The following is a 17,481-nucleotide window of genomic DNA, read 5'->3' as shown; positions in this document are numbered from 1 at the left end:
CTTCCAAATGAAACCCAACAAACATTTCTCTTTCAAAGCAGCAACAACACACGGATGAACTTTATATACATCTTTCAATTAAAACATTTCCCTGCCGCTCCATTCCAGCGCCGCCGCAGAGGGAAGTCTAATTACACAGCTGTAATTATAGTTTTCGCTTTCACACTAAAAGTGAACGCTTGGACGAAAACATCAAAACCTCAACTTAAACAAAGACAAGCCAGAAATACAAACGAGGTTTTCAGCTTTCCTCTTCATTTGCAGTTCTTTAAATATTCATATCAACACTTTATTTGTACGGAACAATATAGAGAATATATTAGAATACGACTGTATGAAATAGAAACTCACATCATGAAATAGTTTTATTGTTATGGTCACTTTTGTCCCTGAAACCAAAGTGTTGAATAAACAGGACTGACTGCTGGTTCCTGTCTTGGTGTCCCTGTCTGACCAGGTCTGGCTCTGACCTTCATCCTGGAGAACAGCTTCAAACCCGAGTCTGGATCCAGACCCACCGTCCCCAAGATCGGAATCCTGATCACCGACGGGAAGTCGCAGGACGACGTGATTCCTCCGGCACAGAGTCTGAGGGAAGCCGGCATCGAGCTGTTCGCCATCGGTACCAAAACAACAATAATAACAATAATCATAATAATAATAATAGTGACAAGGCAACACAACAACATTGATAAACGAGTAGAAACGATGAAACAAAAAAGTAATACACATGAATGATAGATGAGGTAATTAATCAATAAAAGCAGCAGAATGGATTGCTAAGCAAATGATTTATGACTTCTTTGATGCCGATGCATGTCGTGTGACTGGTATAATAAATATTTACACTGAAATAAACTCAGAGGTACAGAAGCCCTCAGAGGCCAAAAAAACCCAAAATACGGTGTTCCAGGTTTGATGTTTGTAACTTAAAGAAATATTTTATTAGGTTCCTGGAAAAAAACCCGTTTCATCTGATTGGATAATTCCTGACTTCCTGTCCGTCCAGGTGTGAAGAACGCCGACGAGAACGAGCTGAAGGCCATCGCGTCGCCTCCCGAGGAGACTCACGTCTACAACGTGGCCGACTTCAGCGTGATGAGCGACATCGTGGACGGACTCACCAAGACCGTCTGCGAGCGCATGGAGCAGCTGGACAAGCAGATCCGAGGTCCGCTTCCTTAGACTGCTCGTCCGACGATGGCAGACGTCGATGAAATGATGATCAATAAAGGTTTCCCCACGTCTGCTTGATAACGTTCTTCTTCCCCCGTTTTCTTCTCCACCAGGGGGAGGAGAAGCCGCCCCCCCTCCCACCTCTGTGGCGGCGCCCCGCGACCTTGTGACCTCTGACATCACGGCTCGCAGCTTCCGGGTGACGTGGAGCCACGCGCCGGGTCAGGTGGAGAAATACCGCGTGGTCTACTACCCGGCCAGCGGAGGGCAGCCGGACGAGAAGGTACCCTCTGCTTTTACGTCAGACGCTACGCTGATGACACAAGATTTTATATTCCAGTCGCCACTATAGGAAGAAAAACTAAAAACGGAGCCGAGGGAGGGGGCAATCAGAGAAAAAATCGCAAATTTACGAGTTTATTACGATGCACAACAACTGGCATTTATGCTCGTTAAGGTCCTTAGGGTGACGATGTTGATGGCTATTGTTGCTTTTATTAATATGAGGACAAATTGTCGTCTTCGGGGTGTTTATTGATCGGGCAACTTCTTTATATCTGCTCTAAATATTTAAAAAGTATACCTGTATAACTGCACACATACCTGTCTCCCCACCTGTATAACTGCACACGTACCTGTCTCCCCACCTGTATAACTGCACATGAACCTGTCTCCCCACCTGTATAACTGCACAATAACCTGTCTCCCCACCTATATAACTGCACACGTACCTGTCTCCCCACCTGTATAACTGCACACTAACCTGTCTCCCCACCTGTATAACTGCACACGTACCTGTCTCCCCACCTGTATAACTGCACATGAACCTGTCTCCCCACCTGTATAACTGCACACTAACCTGTCTCCCCACCTATATAACTGCACACGTACCTGTCTCCCCACCTGTATAACTGCACATGAACCTGTCTCCCCACCTGTATAACTGCACACTAACCTGTCTCCCCACCTATATAACTGCACACGTACCTGTCTCCCCACCTGTATAACTGCACACGAACCTGTCTCCCCACCTGTATATCTGCACACGTACCTGTCTCCCCACCTGTATAACTGCACACTAACCTGTCTCCCCACCTGTATAACTGCACACGTACCTGTCTCCCCACCTGTATAACTGCACATGAACCTGTCTCCCCACCTGTATAACTGCACACTAACCTGTCTCCCCACCTATATAACTGCACACGTACCTGTCTCCCCACCTGTATAACTGCACACTAACCTGTCTCCCCACCTGTATATCTGCACACGTACCTGTCTCCCCACCTGTATATCTGCACACGTACCTGTCTCCCCACCTGTATAACTGCACACTAACCTGTCTCCCCACCTGTATAACTGCACACGTACCTGTCTCCCCACCTGTATAACTGCACATGAACCTGTCTCCCCACCTGTATAACTGCACACTAACCTGTCTCCCCACCTATATAACTGCACACTAACCTGTCTCCCCACCTGTATAACTGCACACTAACCTGTCTCCCCACCTGTATATCTGCACACGTACCTGTCTCCCCACCTGTATAACTGCACACTAACCTGTCTCCCCACCTGTATAACTGCACACGTACCTGTCTCCCCACCTGTATAACTGCACATGAACCTGTCTCCCCACCTGTATAACTGCACACTAACCTGTCTCCCCACCTATATAACTGCACACGTACCTGTCTCCCCACCTGTATAACTGCACATGAACCTGTCTCCCCACCTGTATATCTGCACATGAACCTGTCTCCCCACCTGTATAACTGCACACTAACCTGTCTCCCCACCTGTATATCTGCACATGAACCTGTCTCCCCACCTGTATAACTGCACACTAACCTGTCTCCCCACCTGTATATCTGCACATGAACCTGTCTCCCCACCTGTATAACTGCACACTAACCTGTCTCCCCACCTGTATATCTGCACATGAACCTGTCTCCCCACCTGTATAACTGCACATGAACCTGTCTCCCCACCTGTATATCTGCACATGAACCTGTCTCCCCACCTGTATATCTGCACATGAACCTGTCTCCCCACCTGTATAACTGCACACTAACCTGTCTCCCCACCTGTATATCTGCACATGAACCTGTCTCCCCACCTATATAACTGCACATGAACCTGTCTCCCCACCTGTATAACTGCACACTAACCTGTCTCCCCACCTATATAACTGCACACGTACCTGTCTCCCCACCTGTATAACTTCACACGTACCTGTCTCCCCACCTGTATAACTGCACACGAACCTGTCTCCCCACCTATATAACTTCACACGTACCTGTCTCCCCACCTGTATAACTGCACATGAACCTGTCTCCCCACCTGTAAAACTGCACATGAACCTGTCTCCCCACCTATTTAACTGCACATGAACCTGTCTCCCCACCTGTAAAACTGCACATGAACCTGTCTCCCCACCTGTATAACTGCACACTAACCTGTCTCCCCACCTATATAACTGCACATGAACCTGTCTCCCCACCTATATAACTGCACACGTACCTGTCTCCCCACCTGTATAACTGCACACTAACCTGTCTCCCCACCTATATAACTGCACATGAACCTGTCTCCCCACCTATATAACTGCACACTAACCTGTCTCCCCACCTATATAACTGCACACTAACCTGTCTCCCCACCTGTATAACTGCACACTAACCTGTCTCCCCACCTGTATAACTGCACACTAACCTGTCTCCCCACCTGTATAACTGCACAATAACCTGTCTCCCCACCTGTATAACTGCACACTAACCTGTCTCCCCACCTATATAACTGCACACTAACCTGTCTCCCCACCTGTATAACTGCACACTAACCTGTCTCCCCACCTGTATATCTGCACATGAACCTGTCTCCCCACCTATATAACTGCACATGAACCTGTCTCCCCACCTATATAACTGCACACTAACCTGTCTCCCCACCTATATAACTGCACACTAACCTGTCTCCCCACCTATATAACTGCACACTAACCTGTCTCCCCACCTGTATAACTGCACACTAACCTGTCTCCCCACCTATATAACTTCACACGTACCTGTCTCCCCACCTGTATAACTGCACACGAACCTGTCTCCCCACCTGTATAACTGCACACTAACCTGTCTCCCCACCTGTATAACTGCACACGTACCTGTCTCCCCACCTGTATAACTGCACACTAACCTGTCTCCCCACCTATATAACTGCACATGAACCTGTCTCCCCACCTATATAACTGCACACTAACCTGTCTCCCCACCTATATAACTGCACACTAACCTGTCTCCCCACCTGTATAACTGCACACTAACCTGTCTCCCCACCTGTATAACTGCACACTAACCTGTCTCCCCACCTGTATAACTGCACAATAACCTGTCTCCCCACCTGTATAACTGCACACTAACCTGTCTCCCCACCTATATAACTGCACACTAACCTGTCTCCCCACCTGTATAACTGCACACTAACCTGTCTCCCCACCTGTATAACTGCACACTAACCTGTCTCCCCACCTGTATAACTGCACACTAACCTGTCTCCCCACCTGTATAACTGCACACTAACCTGTCTCCCCACCTGTATAACTGCACACGTACCTGTCTCCCCACCTGTATAACTGCACACTAACCTGTCTCCCCACCTGTATAACTGCACACTAACCTGTCTCCCCACCTGTATAACTGCACACGTACCTGTCTCCCCACCTGTATAACTGCACACGAACGCTGTAATTTCCTGATTTTTATGTTAATACCTTTTCCCCTTCGTATTTTTTGATCCCGTTTCTCTTTGATGTTCATTACGACTCGCAGCTGGAACGTCCCAGTTTTCCCCACAAGGTAGACTGAGTTTTCATCAAAGCTCATCTCATCTAGTTTCACTCAATTTAAATCTCTTTGGAGAGGAGCAGAGCGCCCACAGCAACACGTGGCGCCTTCTTTCAGCCGTGCAGTACGAGGCTGCTAATAAACAGGCTGTTTGGGGATATTTTCCTGTTCTTTGAACGTTTCAAAATGACTTAAGAGCACAACATCAGAGCTAATTAAAGTCTCCTTAAAGTGATGATGGTGTCGGGGGTTTAGATGACTAACAGAGAACAAACAGAGGAGAGGTTCCAGGCTGAGACCCCGTGTGATCTGCCTTTCAGGTGGTCCAGGGCACGGAGAGCAGCGTGGAGCTGAACTACCTGAACTCTCTGACGGACTACGAGGTGGCCGTCTTCGCCGTCTACCGCAGCTCTGCCAGCGAGGCCCTGAGGGGAAGTGCCACCACATGTGAGTTTGATGAGTGAACTGAGGACGCGGTGGCTCTGAACCAGCAACCTTACTGGATCTGGATCCATCTGGATTCTGGTGTTTTTTATTTATTTGTTTATTTCGGGCATGTCCGTTAAGTCATCATCACACATCTTGCTCACACAGTAAAAATGAATACACATGGCCGAAAGGGAAAGCGGGAGAAGCCGAGGCTTATCTAGTCCCGCCCCCTGTTGAATCCAGATGACTGCTAACAAAATCAGATTCATAATTCAAGGTTCAACTTTACAGCTAAGTGTTAAAGTCATCTTAGTAGCTAACTAGCGTTGGTAGCATGGTAGCGACCTGTCAATCAGCAGGTAAGCCCCGCCCCCTAAAGCATTCTGGTCTGGTGGAATCTAAATGGACCATAATGTACTAAATGAACATCATGCTGGATTGAAGAAGACTTGAAACTAGAGATTGAGACCATAAACTCATGTTTACAATGTTTACTGAGAAGTAGGACCATTTTCTCATAGACTTCTATACAAGCAGAGAGGAGTCGCCCCCTGGTGGCCAGCAGAGAGAAGTAGGACCATTTTCTCATAGACTTCTATACAACCAGAGAGGAGTCGCCCCCTGGTGGCCAGCAGAGAGAAGTAGGACCATTTTCTCATAGACTTCTATACAACCAGAGAGGAGTCGCCCCCTGGTGGCCAGCAGAGAGAAGTAGGACCATTTTCTCATAGACTTCTATACAACCAGAGAGGAGTCGCCCCCTGGTGGCCAGCAGAGAGAAGTAGGACCATTTTCTCATAGACTTCTATACAACCAGAGAGGAGTCGCCCCCTGGTGGCCAGCAGAGAGAAGTAGGACCATTTTCTCATAGACTTCTATACAACCAGAGAGGAGTCGCCCCCTGGTGGCCAGCAGAGAGAAGTAGGACCATTTTCTCATAGACTTCTATACAACCAGAGAGGAGTCGCCCCCTGGTGGCCAGCAGATAGAATGCAGCTTCAAGGCACCTCAGCTTTGGCTTCACTTTTCAGAATCGGCGGGCTTTTTGTTTTAATTCACTCGTATTCATGGGATATTATGAATAGTTATTGAATCATTCAAATGAAGATACATTTATATTTAAAAACCCAGCACTAATCACACTGTCTGTCTATGATCAGGTAGAAAAAAAGGCAGTGTAACTCCATCCTTTATTCAAACATTGTTTTGGATATTTCTCTGTTCTCTGAACATCAATATAAGCATCTGTGATAGAAACGCCGGCCGGCAGAGCAAGGTGTCGCGCTGCAACAGGAGGATTTGGGCCATGAGAGCTGCACAGGTGTTGCATTATGCATTCAGGTCCTCCGCCTCCCGACAGGACGCCTGTGGTGAGCTCTAATTCTGGTGGTGTTGCCCGAGGCCGCCGTCATGAGGTCTGAAACACTGAACCAGGATCCCGGCAGGATCCCCCCGCCTCGCTCAGCCCGGCGCTCTGCTGATGAATGACGTGCTGCCGCTCTCCGTCGACCTTGTACCAAAGTTAATGTGGTCTGGCTGCTGGTTGAGCCGCACCGTCTCTCTGAGGCAGCGGATGCTCTGAGACGCTAAATAATAGAGAAACACAGAGGAAGCTGTATAATAAGTGGTGAGGAGTTGATGAATACGATTTTTTTTTAGGATGATTTGCATCATTATTTAATATTTTAAATGACGAATGTAATAACACAGCTTGAAGCCAAAGGAATATATCAAAAGCAAAGCTGTTCAGTTCAACGAGCAAATAAAATGAAGAATTATTAAGATGAATATTTATTCCGATTTCTTCCAGAGAGTCACCTGGTGACGCTGACTGTCTGAAATATACTAGATTTAATCAAACTTGAAGATTGGCCAGACCTTTCCTGACATTCAGATGTTATTTAATCTCATTCAAGTCTAAAATAAAGTCTGAGAGAAGTCGGGGGCTTCATTCCTTCTCAAATTCAAAAGTCTGAATATAATAATCACCTGGTTCCTATGATATGAGATGTACAGGAAGTCTGACATCTGCTGTTTGTGTGCTTGTGTCCTGCAGTGGCTCTGCCGATGGTCAACGACCTGGAGCTGTTTGATATCACTCACAACACCATGAGGGTCCGCTGGAAGATGGCCGCCGGGGCTTCTGGGTACATGATCCTGTACGCCCCGCTGACGGAGGACGACCCCGCCAGCGAGAAGGAGGTGAGGAACGCCGCCGGCTTTCAGGAGTGGAAACGGCATCACAGCAGCGTGAAGCTGGGCGTCGCTTCATTCGTATGCATACAATATGTCTGCATATATTTATATTATTAGGTCAGTTAGTGACAGTATGGGCTCCACGGGACCTCTGACATCTCAACGGTTTAGCTGGGGGCGGGGCTTAGCGGCAGTTCGATTCAAGTACGTCACGTTTTTTTTACGTTTTGAGATTTTAAGGTTTAAGCACTCCATTACAAATATTGATTATGCCTCAGGGATAAGCGTCTGTCATCAGCGAAGAACTTGACTTCAGATTTGAAGCTTAACAATATCAACTGTAGAGTTTCCATCTTCCGGTTCCACCGTTAATAAAATCCCTACGATGCGTAACCTCGAGGTAATGGTTCCTGATGGAAGAAACATTTGCTAGCTACCTCTTCATCGTCTGATAGAAATCTCACACCTTCAGTTCTTCGTTACAGAAGCTCTGGTTTGAGTTTCGACCTTGCAAACTTTTCTTTGTTTTTGACGTCTTTGTGTTTGGCCCGATGGTTGAGCATCACAAGAAACCACCTGAAGTGACTTTGAAACGGTCCATTTATAGCAAGTAAAGCAGCAGACAGACTTCTAAAGGCCGTTCCACTCGATAGAAGTGCATCCACGCCTTTGTAATTGTAATTGAGTTGCTTCAAAGTAAAAGTCTTCTTTTATGTGGCGTTTGTTATTTTCCTCTGCATTCTGTTGATCGTCCTTTATTCCATTTACAATGATCAGTGAGGGAGTGACAGAGGTGGCAGACAAACAATGCAAGTGGTGGTAGAAGAATTGGAGAGTTTGCAAAGAAGAAACAAAATCATGTATTTTTTTACTATTTTATGAAAAGGAAAATGGTTCCCACAGCGACCGAAGTAAAGTATAACCAGCAAACAACAAACTGAACCCAGATCTGCTTCCCTGCATCAGTAGGGACGGGACGATATATATGTTTTTGTCGTGAATAAAAAACGTTGTGGTGAATTTCACGAATCACGATAAACAGAAATATCGACCTGATAGGATACAAAAACTCATTTTTAGATTGAATTATGCGGGGAGAATTTATGATTCATGATAATCCTATTTAAGATGATTTGATTGTTTTTCCTGAATAATCAAGTAAAAGTTCATCAGTCTGATCCGTGCCACATTAGTAGTTCCAGTATATGTTTGTCCCATTTTAAGAGCTTTAAGCATATTTTAATGATAATTGGGACCATTTTTTTGCCGGGATAATCCTGACATATCATTTTCATGTAGTCCGAAACGAAGAAAGCCTTCCTCTAGTCTCGGCGATGGATGAAAGGAAGGTTGACAGCCACATATGAGACGAGCATCAGCAGGTGAGCAACAGAGATTAGAAGGTAGCAGGTCCTTGATGACTGAATGGAGCAGCGAGGGAAGATGAGACCGGGTAGGGGAGGTGTGAAGGGGCTCAGCCAGTCTGGATCCGGCTCCCATCAGACCTCATTACACCGCCGTCACGTCCCCCCCTCCAGCCACCCAACAAAACAAGTCACTCCAGGATCAGGTGGAAGCCGTCCAGTGACGGGGACGAGCCTGGCTCCGAGGCACCGCTGTCGGAGCCCGGTCCTGGCTTCCGATCCCGGGCCACGTGGGGACGGAACTGGTCTGGGCCAAAGCCAGCGTTGGGGGGGGGGAGCACACACAAACTGGAGGATCTGACCAGCAACAGGGAGGGTCTGTGTTGGGCTTTTGAAGACCCACGTCTGTACAAGCGACTGTTTTCCTGCCAAGGCCAGAAGAAAGGCCTCGCGTGGTTTCAGGGACCTCGGCTGGACCTCTTCAGAGGGTCCAGACTTTTCTCTCAGGGAACAAAGACACAAAGGTTTAATTCAACTCGTTACCGAGGTACACGTGTTCCCTTTTGTTCAGGGCCATTATGGTTCTGTTCCATTTAGGTGGGCCGGGTCCAGGTCCTGATTCATACAAGACCTTTAATTATATTAATGTTGCCCCCTCTCTCGGCTCCGTTGGTCGTCATCTGCACCTTCATCACGGCTCCAACATGTCTTCCTCTCTGTATTCAGACCAGCTCGGTGCTGAAATCCCGACTGATGGGAATCCTTCAGGTCAGAAACCGTAATGGTGTGTTTGTGACAGAAGGCCAGCAGCAGAGAGACGAACTGAAGCTGCTTTCTGTGTGCTGATGAGAAATCATCCACAGGACCACGGCGTGGAGATAAACGCATGCAAAGTAGATGCAAACACACTCGCATGAACGGCTCTGGAACATGAGGGGCTTCATGTCGGCAGCATATTTAGAGTCGGATCGCCGTTTAGAAATCCTGCATCGGGTTGTGAATTATTACTACTAAACCTTGGCGGCGGCGCTGATTCCTCTCGGGCTCCAACAAGGAAAACAAGTTATTCATGAAACGAGCAGACAAGGAGAGCAGATGGACAAACATTCCCGTTCTGCCAGTTTGGTGTTTGTCGGTGCGTTTGGCAGAGGGTGAAAGATGGTGGCGTTCTGGGTTCGTGGCCACGGCGTGTCGACAGCTGTATTATAGTGGAGATAATGGTCCCGCTGAAGTCCTCTGATCTGGCATCAGCCTGAGATCGGATACCAATCATCTTTACGGCTGCAGCACCGCTACACTTTAACACCGGAACAATGAAAGAACTTCAACACAATGATGGAGTGGGTTCGGTTTCACCAGAGGCCCGAGGTGATGATGTCACCATACCATCTCGTTGTGATTTTAAACATTTGGATTATTACCATAATATATGTTGCTGCTTTGTACATCTGATGGATTACTGCAGCGGTATGGACACAAATCTAACTATTGATCTATGATTTAATATCAATAACCAGATGAAAAGGATGCTGAAATAACTCCATCATGATGGTGATCAGTAAAAAGTGCTGAGTCATGCTTTGTTAGGTCTGTCTGCAAGACCACAAGATAACTACTGTTAAAACGCTGGTTTTCTGAATGGAGTCTGGTTGATGGTGCTAGGCTACGCTAACATTGTAGCTGCTCCATCAACACTCCAAATAAGGTCATCTAGACATAAATACATCTTGTTGTTTGGACCACAGACAGTCTCTGGTTCCTCCACATAGTCTGGTCTGGTCTCTGGACTAATGTGAGCTACTATCTAGACCTCTGGGGGACCACAGACAGTCTCTGGTTTCTAGTGGTCCTGATCCAGTGTGTGTGTGTGTGTGAGCAGGTGAAGGTGGAGGACTCGGTGAACGAGGTGGAGCTGGAGGCCCTGACCCCGGCCACCGAGTACACGGTGACGGTCTACGCTCTGTACGGGGAGGAGGCCAGCGACCCGATGACCAGCCAGCAGACCACACGTGAGTCTCCGTCGCCTCGTTACTTATTAATACAGGTTAATAATCCCATCCAACCCACAAACGGGCGGCTTTGAAGAAGATCCGTCCGGACAAAAACTTCCCCCACAATGTCCTTGAGGTCACACACACACACACACACACACACACACACACACACACACACACACACACACACACACACACACACACTCTCACACACACACACACACACACACACACACACACACACACACACACACACTCAAACACACACACACACACTCACACTCAAACACACACACACACTCACACACTCACACACACACACACACACACACACACACACACACACTCACACACACACACACGCACAGACACACACACACACACACACACACTCAAACACACACACACACACACACACACACACACACACACACACACACACACACGTCTCCAACAGTAAATATTTTTTATTACGTTTATGACAGATTTATTATCATCTGTCTGCGTTGCGTTCAGGTTCAGCGTGTTTAAGTCGCCTCCCGGCACGTTTTCTTCCCCCCGACGATAAAAACATGCAACCAGGCGATGCCGACTAATGAAGGTTTTATGAAGTCCCCCTTTAAGGTCTTTGGCTGAAAGCCGACACGCCGGTGTCTTTATGATGGCTGAGTGCCGGTCACATCAGGACGGGGGGGGGGGGGGGGGGGGGGTGGATCAACCGACATCTTTACCAATGTGCAGCTTTAATGTAGTGGATATTTTTATATGGACGTATACATTTGGAAACTTGGGAGACTTTCTTATCTCTGAACTTTTTTAATTTCCCATCCTCCTGTTTCCTGGTCTGACCCTGGCTGGACCTCCAGGAGAAGCAGAACTCCCTTTCCCTCGGCAGCTCTGTCTTTATTCTGACCCTCAGTATAATTGAGGTGAAGCAGCAGCTACCTTCAGGATAAAAAAAAAAAGAAAGAAATCAGATCAGTAATTCTAAAGCTTCTGAGACAAAATCCGATTCCTGGACTGAATTAAAGGGGGACAGTGAGGCTAAGAGGTTTTTCTGGGCCTTTGCGGTTTCTCCAGGGGAGAGGGAGGAAGGTAGGTGATGTAAGGGTCTGTACCTTTATAATTAAACTAGTCCAACAAGCCTTAGAAATCCACACTCACTAACATTTAGCGTCTTTGTCACCTCGTAGAGTTTCTTGTGTTTCATTATCATCACAAAAGTACGACGGCGTATTTGGGCCACTGTAGGGAAAAACGGAGCCGAGAGAGGGGGGCAATATCCCAAGAAAAACATTAACGATGCTAACAAGCAGCATCTATGCTAGCTAACGTCCCATGAATGTACGTTTATGTTTGTAATGAATCCAACGTGTGACATCACCTCGTTAAGGTCCTTAGGGTGATGATGTTGATGCTTGTTGTTGCTTTTAATCATATGAGGACAAACTGTCATCTTATGGGTGTTTATTGATCGGGCCGGTTGGGCTAACATGCTAGCGGTAGGTTTCACTTGTTGTCATAGCAACGCCGAAAACATCCTGTGTTCTCGGTACCAAGAAAGTTGTTCATATATATTTATAAAGTGGCAAACTTGCGAGTTTATAAATATAAACGTTTATATTTTTCTCTGAATATTGCCCCCTCTTTATATAGCATTAAAAAGGCTATTTGTTAAATGGAGAATTTCCACCAAATGATATATTAATAATACATTAATGATTGTGTGTAATTGTAGCAGTGGTGCAGGAATATAGAGGAAACACTGTCCATGCTTTAAATGTTTGTCTTGTTTTCTCCACGTCTACGCCGATGATGCAGCGACTGTAAAGCACCAAAATCTGGCGTTTTCATCAAAGTTGCGATACTGGGTTTATAGCGGACATAATTTGGTCCGTTTAACGATACCCGGTCCTTCGGCATAGTTCGGATATGGAAGTTTTACTGCCTGTGCTAACATTAACTCGCCGCCTCGTCTCCCGCCGCCTCAGTGCCGCTGACCCCGGCGAGGAACCTGCGTTTCTCAGGCGTGGACCACAGCAGCGTCAGTCTCACGTGGGACTCCGCCTCCAGGAAGGCCAACAGCTATCGCATCATGTACGTGAAGACCAACGGCGTGCAGACCAACGAGGTGAGGGGATCCTGCAGGGACCACACAAACCGCCAAAGTCTCGCGGAGGGAAACTCTGAACACTTAGGTCACCGTTTGTCCGGTCCTCCGTCTACAGGTGGACGTCGGCCGCGTCACAACCTGGTTGCTAAGCAACCTGACCTCGCTGACGGAGTACACGGTCGGTGTCTTCGCCATCTATGATGAGGGACAAGCCGAGGCCGTGACCGACAGCTTCACCACAAGTAACTGACATCAGCATTCTGAGTAAACGGCAATCAGGATTTTATTAAGTAGCCGTCAGATTAAACTGTGTGTGTGTGTGTGTGTGTGTGTGTGTGTGTGTGTCTCTGTGTGTGTGTGTGTGTGTGTGTGTGTGTGTGTGTGTGTGTGTGTCTCTGTGTGTGTGTGTGTGTGTGTGTGTGTGTGTCTTTAGAGAACGTCCCAGACCCGCTGGATCTGAAGAGCAGCGACGTTTCCACAGACAGCTTCCGGGTGTCATGGCAACACCCGGCCTCAGACGTGTTGCTGTACCGACTCACCTGGACGCCCACCGACGGAGGAGAGACTGAGGAGGTGTGTGTGTGTGTGTGTGCGTGTGTGTGTGTGTGTGTGTGTGTGTGTGTGTGTGTGTGTGTGTGTGTGTGTGTGTGTGTGTGGTCCCCAGAACAACAACACAAATCTTCTTCTCTGACGTATCGTTGATTAAATCCTCCGTTGATCTGATGAAGTTAAATCAGACTGATTGAATGTTAACGAGGACCCGTGTTACCTGTATGAAGGTGCGTCACCTTAAATCGCCTCGCTGTGGTGGAGAAACAGGTTAAAGGGTCACTCCTAACCTAAGCGACCAATCAGGAGCCCCCATTCTGTCTCGGATGAACTTAAAGTAGACAACGAAACATTCAGAGAGGTCAGAGGTCAGGTTGAAAGGTGGTGTGTTCTGCTTCAGGTTGTGGTGGACGGGAACATGAACAGCTACCTGATCGGAGGACTGACCCCCTTCACGGAGTACGAGGTCCTCCTCGCCGGCGTCTACATGGGCGATGTGGAGAGTGACGAGGTGGTCCTCATCGAGTCCACGGGTAAATCCTGTTATTTATTATTATTTATTTAACGTTCTGAGGGATTATTATTCACCAGACCAAACTCTTTATTTAACTAACTGTGTATATTTAACTCGTGTGTTTTTGTTTTTCAGTTGAAAGAACGACCACCATCGCTACGACGACCGTCACAACAGGAAGTAAATATTACGTTCCATTTTTTGGTGTGAACGTCCCTTTAAGAGTCCTTGATGCTGAGTGTTTGTTCCTCCTTCCTTCTTTCTTCTCCGCCTCCCTTTAACTCTCATTTATGTTCAGATTATTCATAGAAATAACATTTCTATATAAGTTTGATACAGGTTCAGTTAAGTGCGGTAACGAGCTGTGAGATTATGCAGCGTCGTCCGCCCTGAGGACGTTCCTCTCAATGGTTGAATTTAAGGCCATGTTGACATTTTGCTCAGACTGGATTTGGTGACATCCAGATAGGCAAACGAGGGTTTTGCGGTCCAGTGAGTCGATGCCGGCGTTAACTCTGTGTTTGTGCTCCGCCCCCTCAGCTCCTCGTTACGGGGTCCGGAACATGAGGATCGACGAGGAGACCACCTACAGCATGAGGGTCTCCTGGCAGCCGGTGGACTCCAGGAACATCCGACACTACCGACTGAGCTACATCAGCGCCAGGGGGGACCGAGCGGAGGAGCAGGTGAGACCGGACAGTCGGCTTGGGTCGGACCGAGACCTTCAGGGCCCTATCGGACTTTTGGGTTTAAGTCCCAGTTCTATGACGTCTCTTCGTCTTCTTTTTACTTTGGTGTTTCAGCTCCTTTGAATCAAACAATGTGGATGTGTTTAGGAGATTATAAGGTGTGTGTGTGTGTGTGTGTGTGTGTGTGTGTGTGTGAGTGTGTGTGTGTGTGTGTGTGTGTCTGTGTGTGTGTGTGTGTGTCCGTCCGTCTGTCCACGGCTAATCTAAGGTGTGTGTGTTGTGTGTGTGTGTGTGTGTGTCCGTCCGTCCGTCCGTCTGTCCACGGCTAATCTAAGGTGTGTGTGTGTGTGTGTGTGTGTGTGTGTGTGTGTGTGTGTGTGTGTGTGTGTGTGTGTGTGAGTGTGTGTGTGTGTGTGTGTGAGTGTGTGTGTGTGTGTGTGTGTGTGTGTGTGTGTGTGTCCGTCCGTCTGTCCACGGCTAATCTAAGGTGTGTGTGTGTGTGTGTGTGTGTGTGTGTGTGTGTGTGTGTGTGAGTGTGTGTGTGAGTGTGTGTGTGTGTGAGGATGTTTGTGAGTGAGTGTGCAGCTGTGTGTCTGTCCGCGGCTAATCACTCATTCTGCTGCAAACAGAGCGTAATGTTTTTAGACCTCTCCCAGCTGCGTGACTTAGACCCGATCCAAATATCCGGAGTCTGTGAGGGTTCAGGGCGGTCCTGGTCCTGGTCCTGTTCTCACATCAAGTGCTTGAAGGGTCTCTCGCAGACATTTTGAGCCCTTCAGGCACACGTATTTCTGCCAACTAGCCTGAGGAATTTACCCACAAATCATTGTGATGTTAAACACGGGGTTACCTGGGGGGAAGCCCAGGGGCGTAAAAGGTAAACAGAGGATATTCCATTCAAACACATTAACATGAAGAATATAAGAACATGAAATCAGAAGAACATCAACACCTGCTTTATTCTTCTTCTTCTTGTTTGGAATATACTAAATATAAGGAGTCCATTATGTTGCAGTTTTATTTATTTTTTTTATTATTGAATTTGTGGTAATTAATAAGGGTCAGGTCAGTGGTTGTAATAACTGTGTAATAACTGTAGCCAGTGGAACGTTTGGACAGTAGAAGATTTCCTGAGATGTGGACAGAAACATGGGAAGTTGATGATGAAAACAAAACAAAACTTGTCAATCTTCCACGGAGATTATTGAAGAAGACGATGGCAGCCGTTAGATTAACGTCCCTCCGTGGAGAGCGAGGAGGGAGGAAGACGAAGGCGGCGTTGTTGAAGTTGATGGCAGGCCTTCAGAGGGAGAGGAGGATAACGATGAAGAAGACAGCGGCGCCTCCTCAAAGACAACCAATGGCAGGTCTTCACACTAACGAGCCTCAACAGACAGACGGGAGGTGGAAGACTTCTCTGGGAAACAAACATTCGGCTTCCCTGCGGCGGGAACGCTCGATCCCGATGCTGACGGGCGAAACGTGAAGATGCTAAACAGGCGTCGTCACGACAACCTGAAGGCCACAATGAAAGTAAAGATGTCTGCCGCTCTGTAGGCCTGCGTCACGTAGAATCAGATGCAAATATCTCCTTTACTATCCGTCTCTATGAATCTACGGAGCTGAATGGTCCCGACGTCCTCGGCGTCGTAGACGGCGTGGTCCGTTAGGACGGCGTGGTCCGCGAGGACGGCGTGGTCCGCGAGGACGGCGTGGTCCGTGAGGACGGCGTGGTCCGTGAGGACGGCGTGGTTCGTGAGGACGGCGTGGTCCGCGAGGACGGAGGACGGCGTGGTCCGTGAGGACGGCGGTCCCACATCAGCCCTTTCATCCCGACAGTAAAGGAGCGGCCAGCTGCTCGCACCAGCGGCTCGTTAAATGAGATCTCTTATCAAAGTGTGAACAGCTGTGGACTCAGGCTCAGGTCATGAATCACCAAGAGCTCTCATAGCTAACGTTTAGATGGGGGGGGCAGCTTCCTGTCGGAGGGCTGTGGCCCCCGAGGGACCGACGGCATCTGGCAAAGAGCCAGAACAATCAAACCCACTGGTTAACATGCGTTTGATTCGCCCACCTCGTCGTCAAACGGTTCATACCTGATGTTTCAGACAAACACAACCAGAGGGGTTTATGGCGATCCGGTCCGGCTCCTCGGCGACCTTCGACCCCTCGAGAAGAAGAACAACCGTCTCCCTTTGGCCCTTTTTATGTTGAATCCCCTGGTTTCAGTATTGGGATGCAACATTAACCACTGCATGGTGGACTAACTGGTCCCAGGATCCACCATGGTGGACTAACTGGTCCCAGGATCCACCATGGTGGACTAACTGGTCCCAGGATCCTATGAGACCATGGTTGACTAACTGGTCCCAGGATCCACCATGGTGGACTAACTGGTCCCAGGATCCTATGAGACCATGGTGGACTAACTGGTCCCAGGATCCTATGAGACCCTGGTGGACTAACTGGTCCCAGGATCCTATGAGACCCTGGTGGACTAACTGGTCCCAGGATCCTAGGAGACCATGGTGGACTAACTGGTCCCAGGATCCTAGGAGACCATGGTGGACTAACTGGTCCCAGGATCCTATGAGACCATGGTGGACTAACTGGTC

The 17,481-nt window shown here is 48.0% G+C and overlaps 1 protein-coding gene across 6 annotated transcripts in view; it reads left to right on the top strand.

Moving 5' to 3' along the window:
* The window catches only part of col14a1b (collagen, type XIV, alpha 1b), a 77,240-nt gene that overhangs the window by 24,983 nt on the left and 34,776 nt on the right, over window positions 1–17,481 (top strand). For all 6 annotated transcript variants that reach the window (XM_084032723.1, XM_084032725.1, XM_084032721.1 and 3 more), the window contains 12 exons: window positions 458–622; window positions 1,010–1,171; window positions 1,290–1,459; window positions 5,339–5,465; window positions 7,504–7,649; window positions 10,887–11,016; window positions 12,993–13,132; window positions 13,230–13,356; window positions 13,548–13,687; window positions 14,064–14,196; window positions 14,313–14,357; window positions 14,718–14,863. In XM_084032723.1, coding sequence (XP_083888849.1) covers window positions 458–622; window positions 1,010–1,171; window positions 1,290–1,459; window positions 5,339–5,465; window positions 7,504–7,649; window positions 10,887–11,016; window positions 12,993–13,132; window positions 13,230–13,356; window positions 13,548–13,687; window positions 14,064–14,196; window positions 14,313–14,357; window positions 14,718–14,863 — 1,631 coding nt within the window. The remainder of the gene's footprint in view (window positions 1–457; window positions 623–1,009; window positions 1,172–1,289; window positions 1,460–5,338; window positions 5,466–7,503; window positions 7,650–10,886; window positions 11,017–12,992; window positions 13,133–13,229; window positions 13,357–13,547; window positions 13,688–14,063; window positions 14,197–14,312; window positions 14,358–14,717; window positions 14,864–17,481) is intronic.

The sequence above is a fragment of the Eutrigla gurnardus genome (genome assembly GCF_963514095.1).
Source record: "Eutrigla gurnardus genome assembly, chromosome: 17".
Lineage (NCBI taxonomy): Eukaryota > Metazoa > Chordata > Actinopteri > Perciformes > Triglidae > Eutrigla > Eutrigla gurnardus.
Note: the sequence above shows the minus strand (reverse complement) of the source record. Positions and strands in the feature narration are given on the sequence as shown.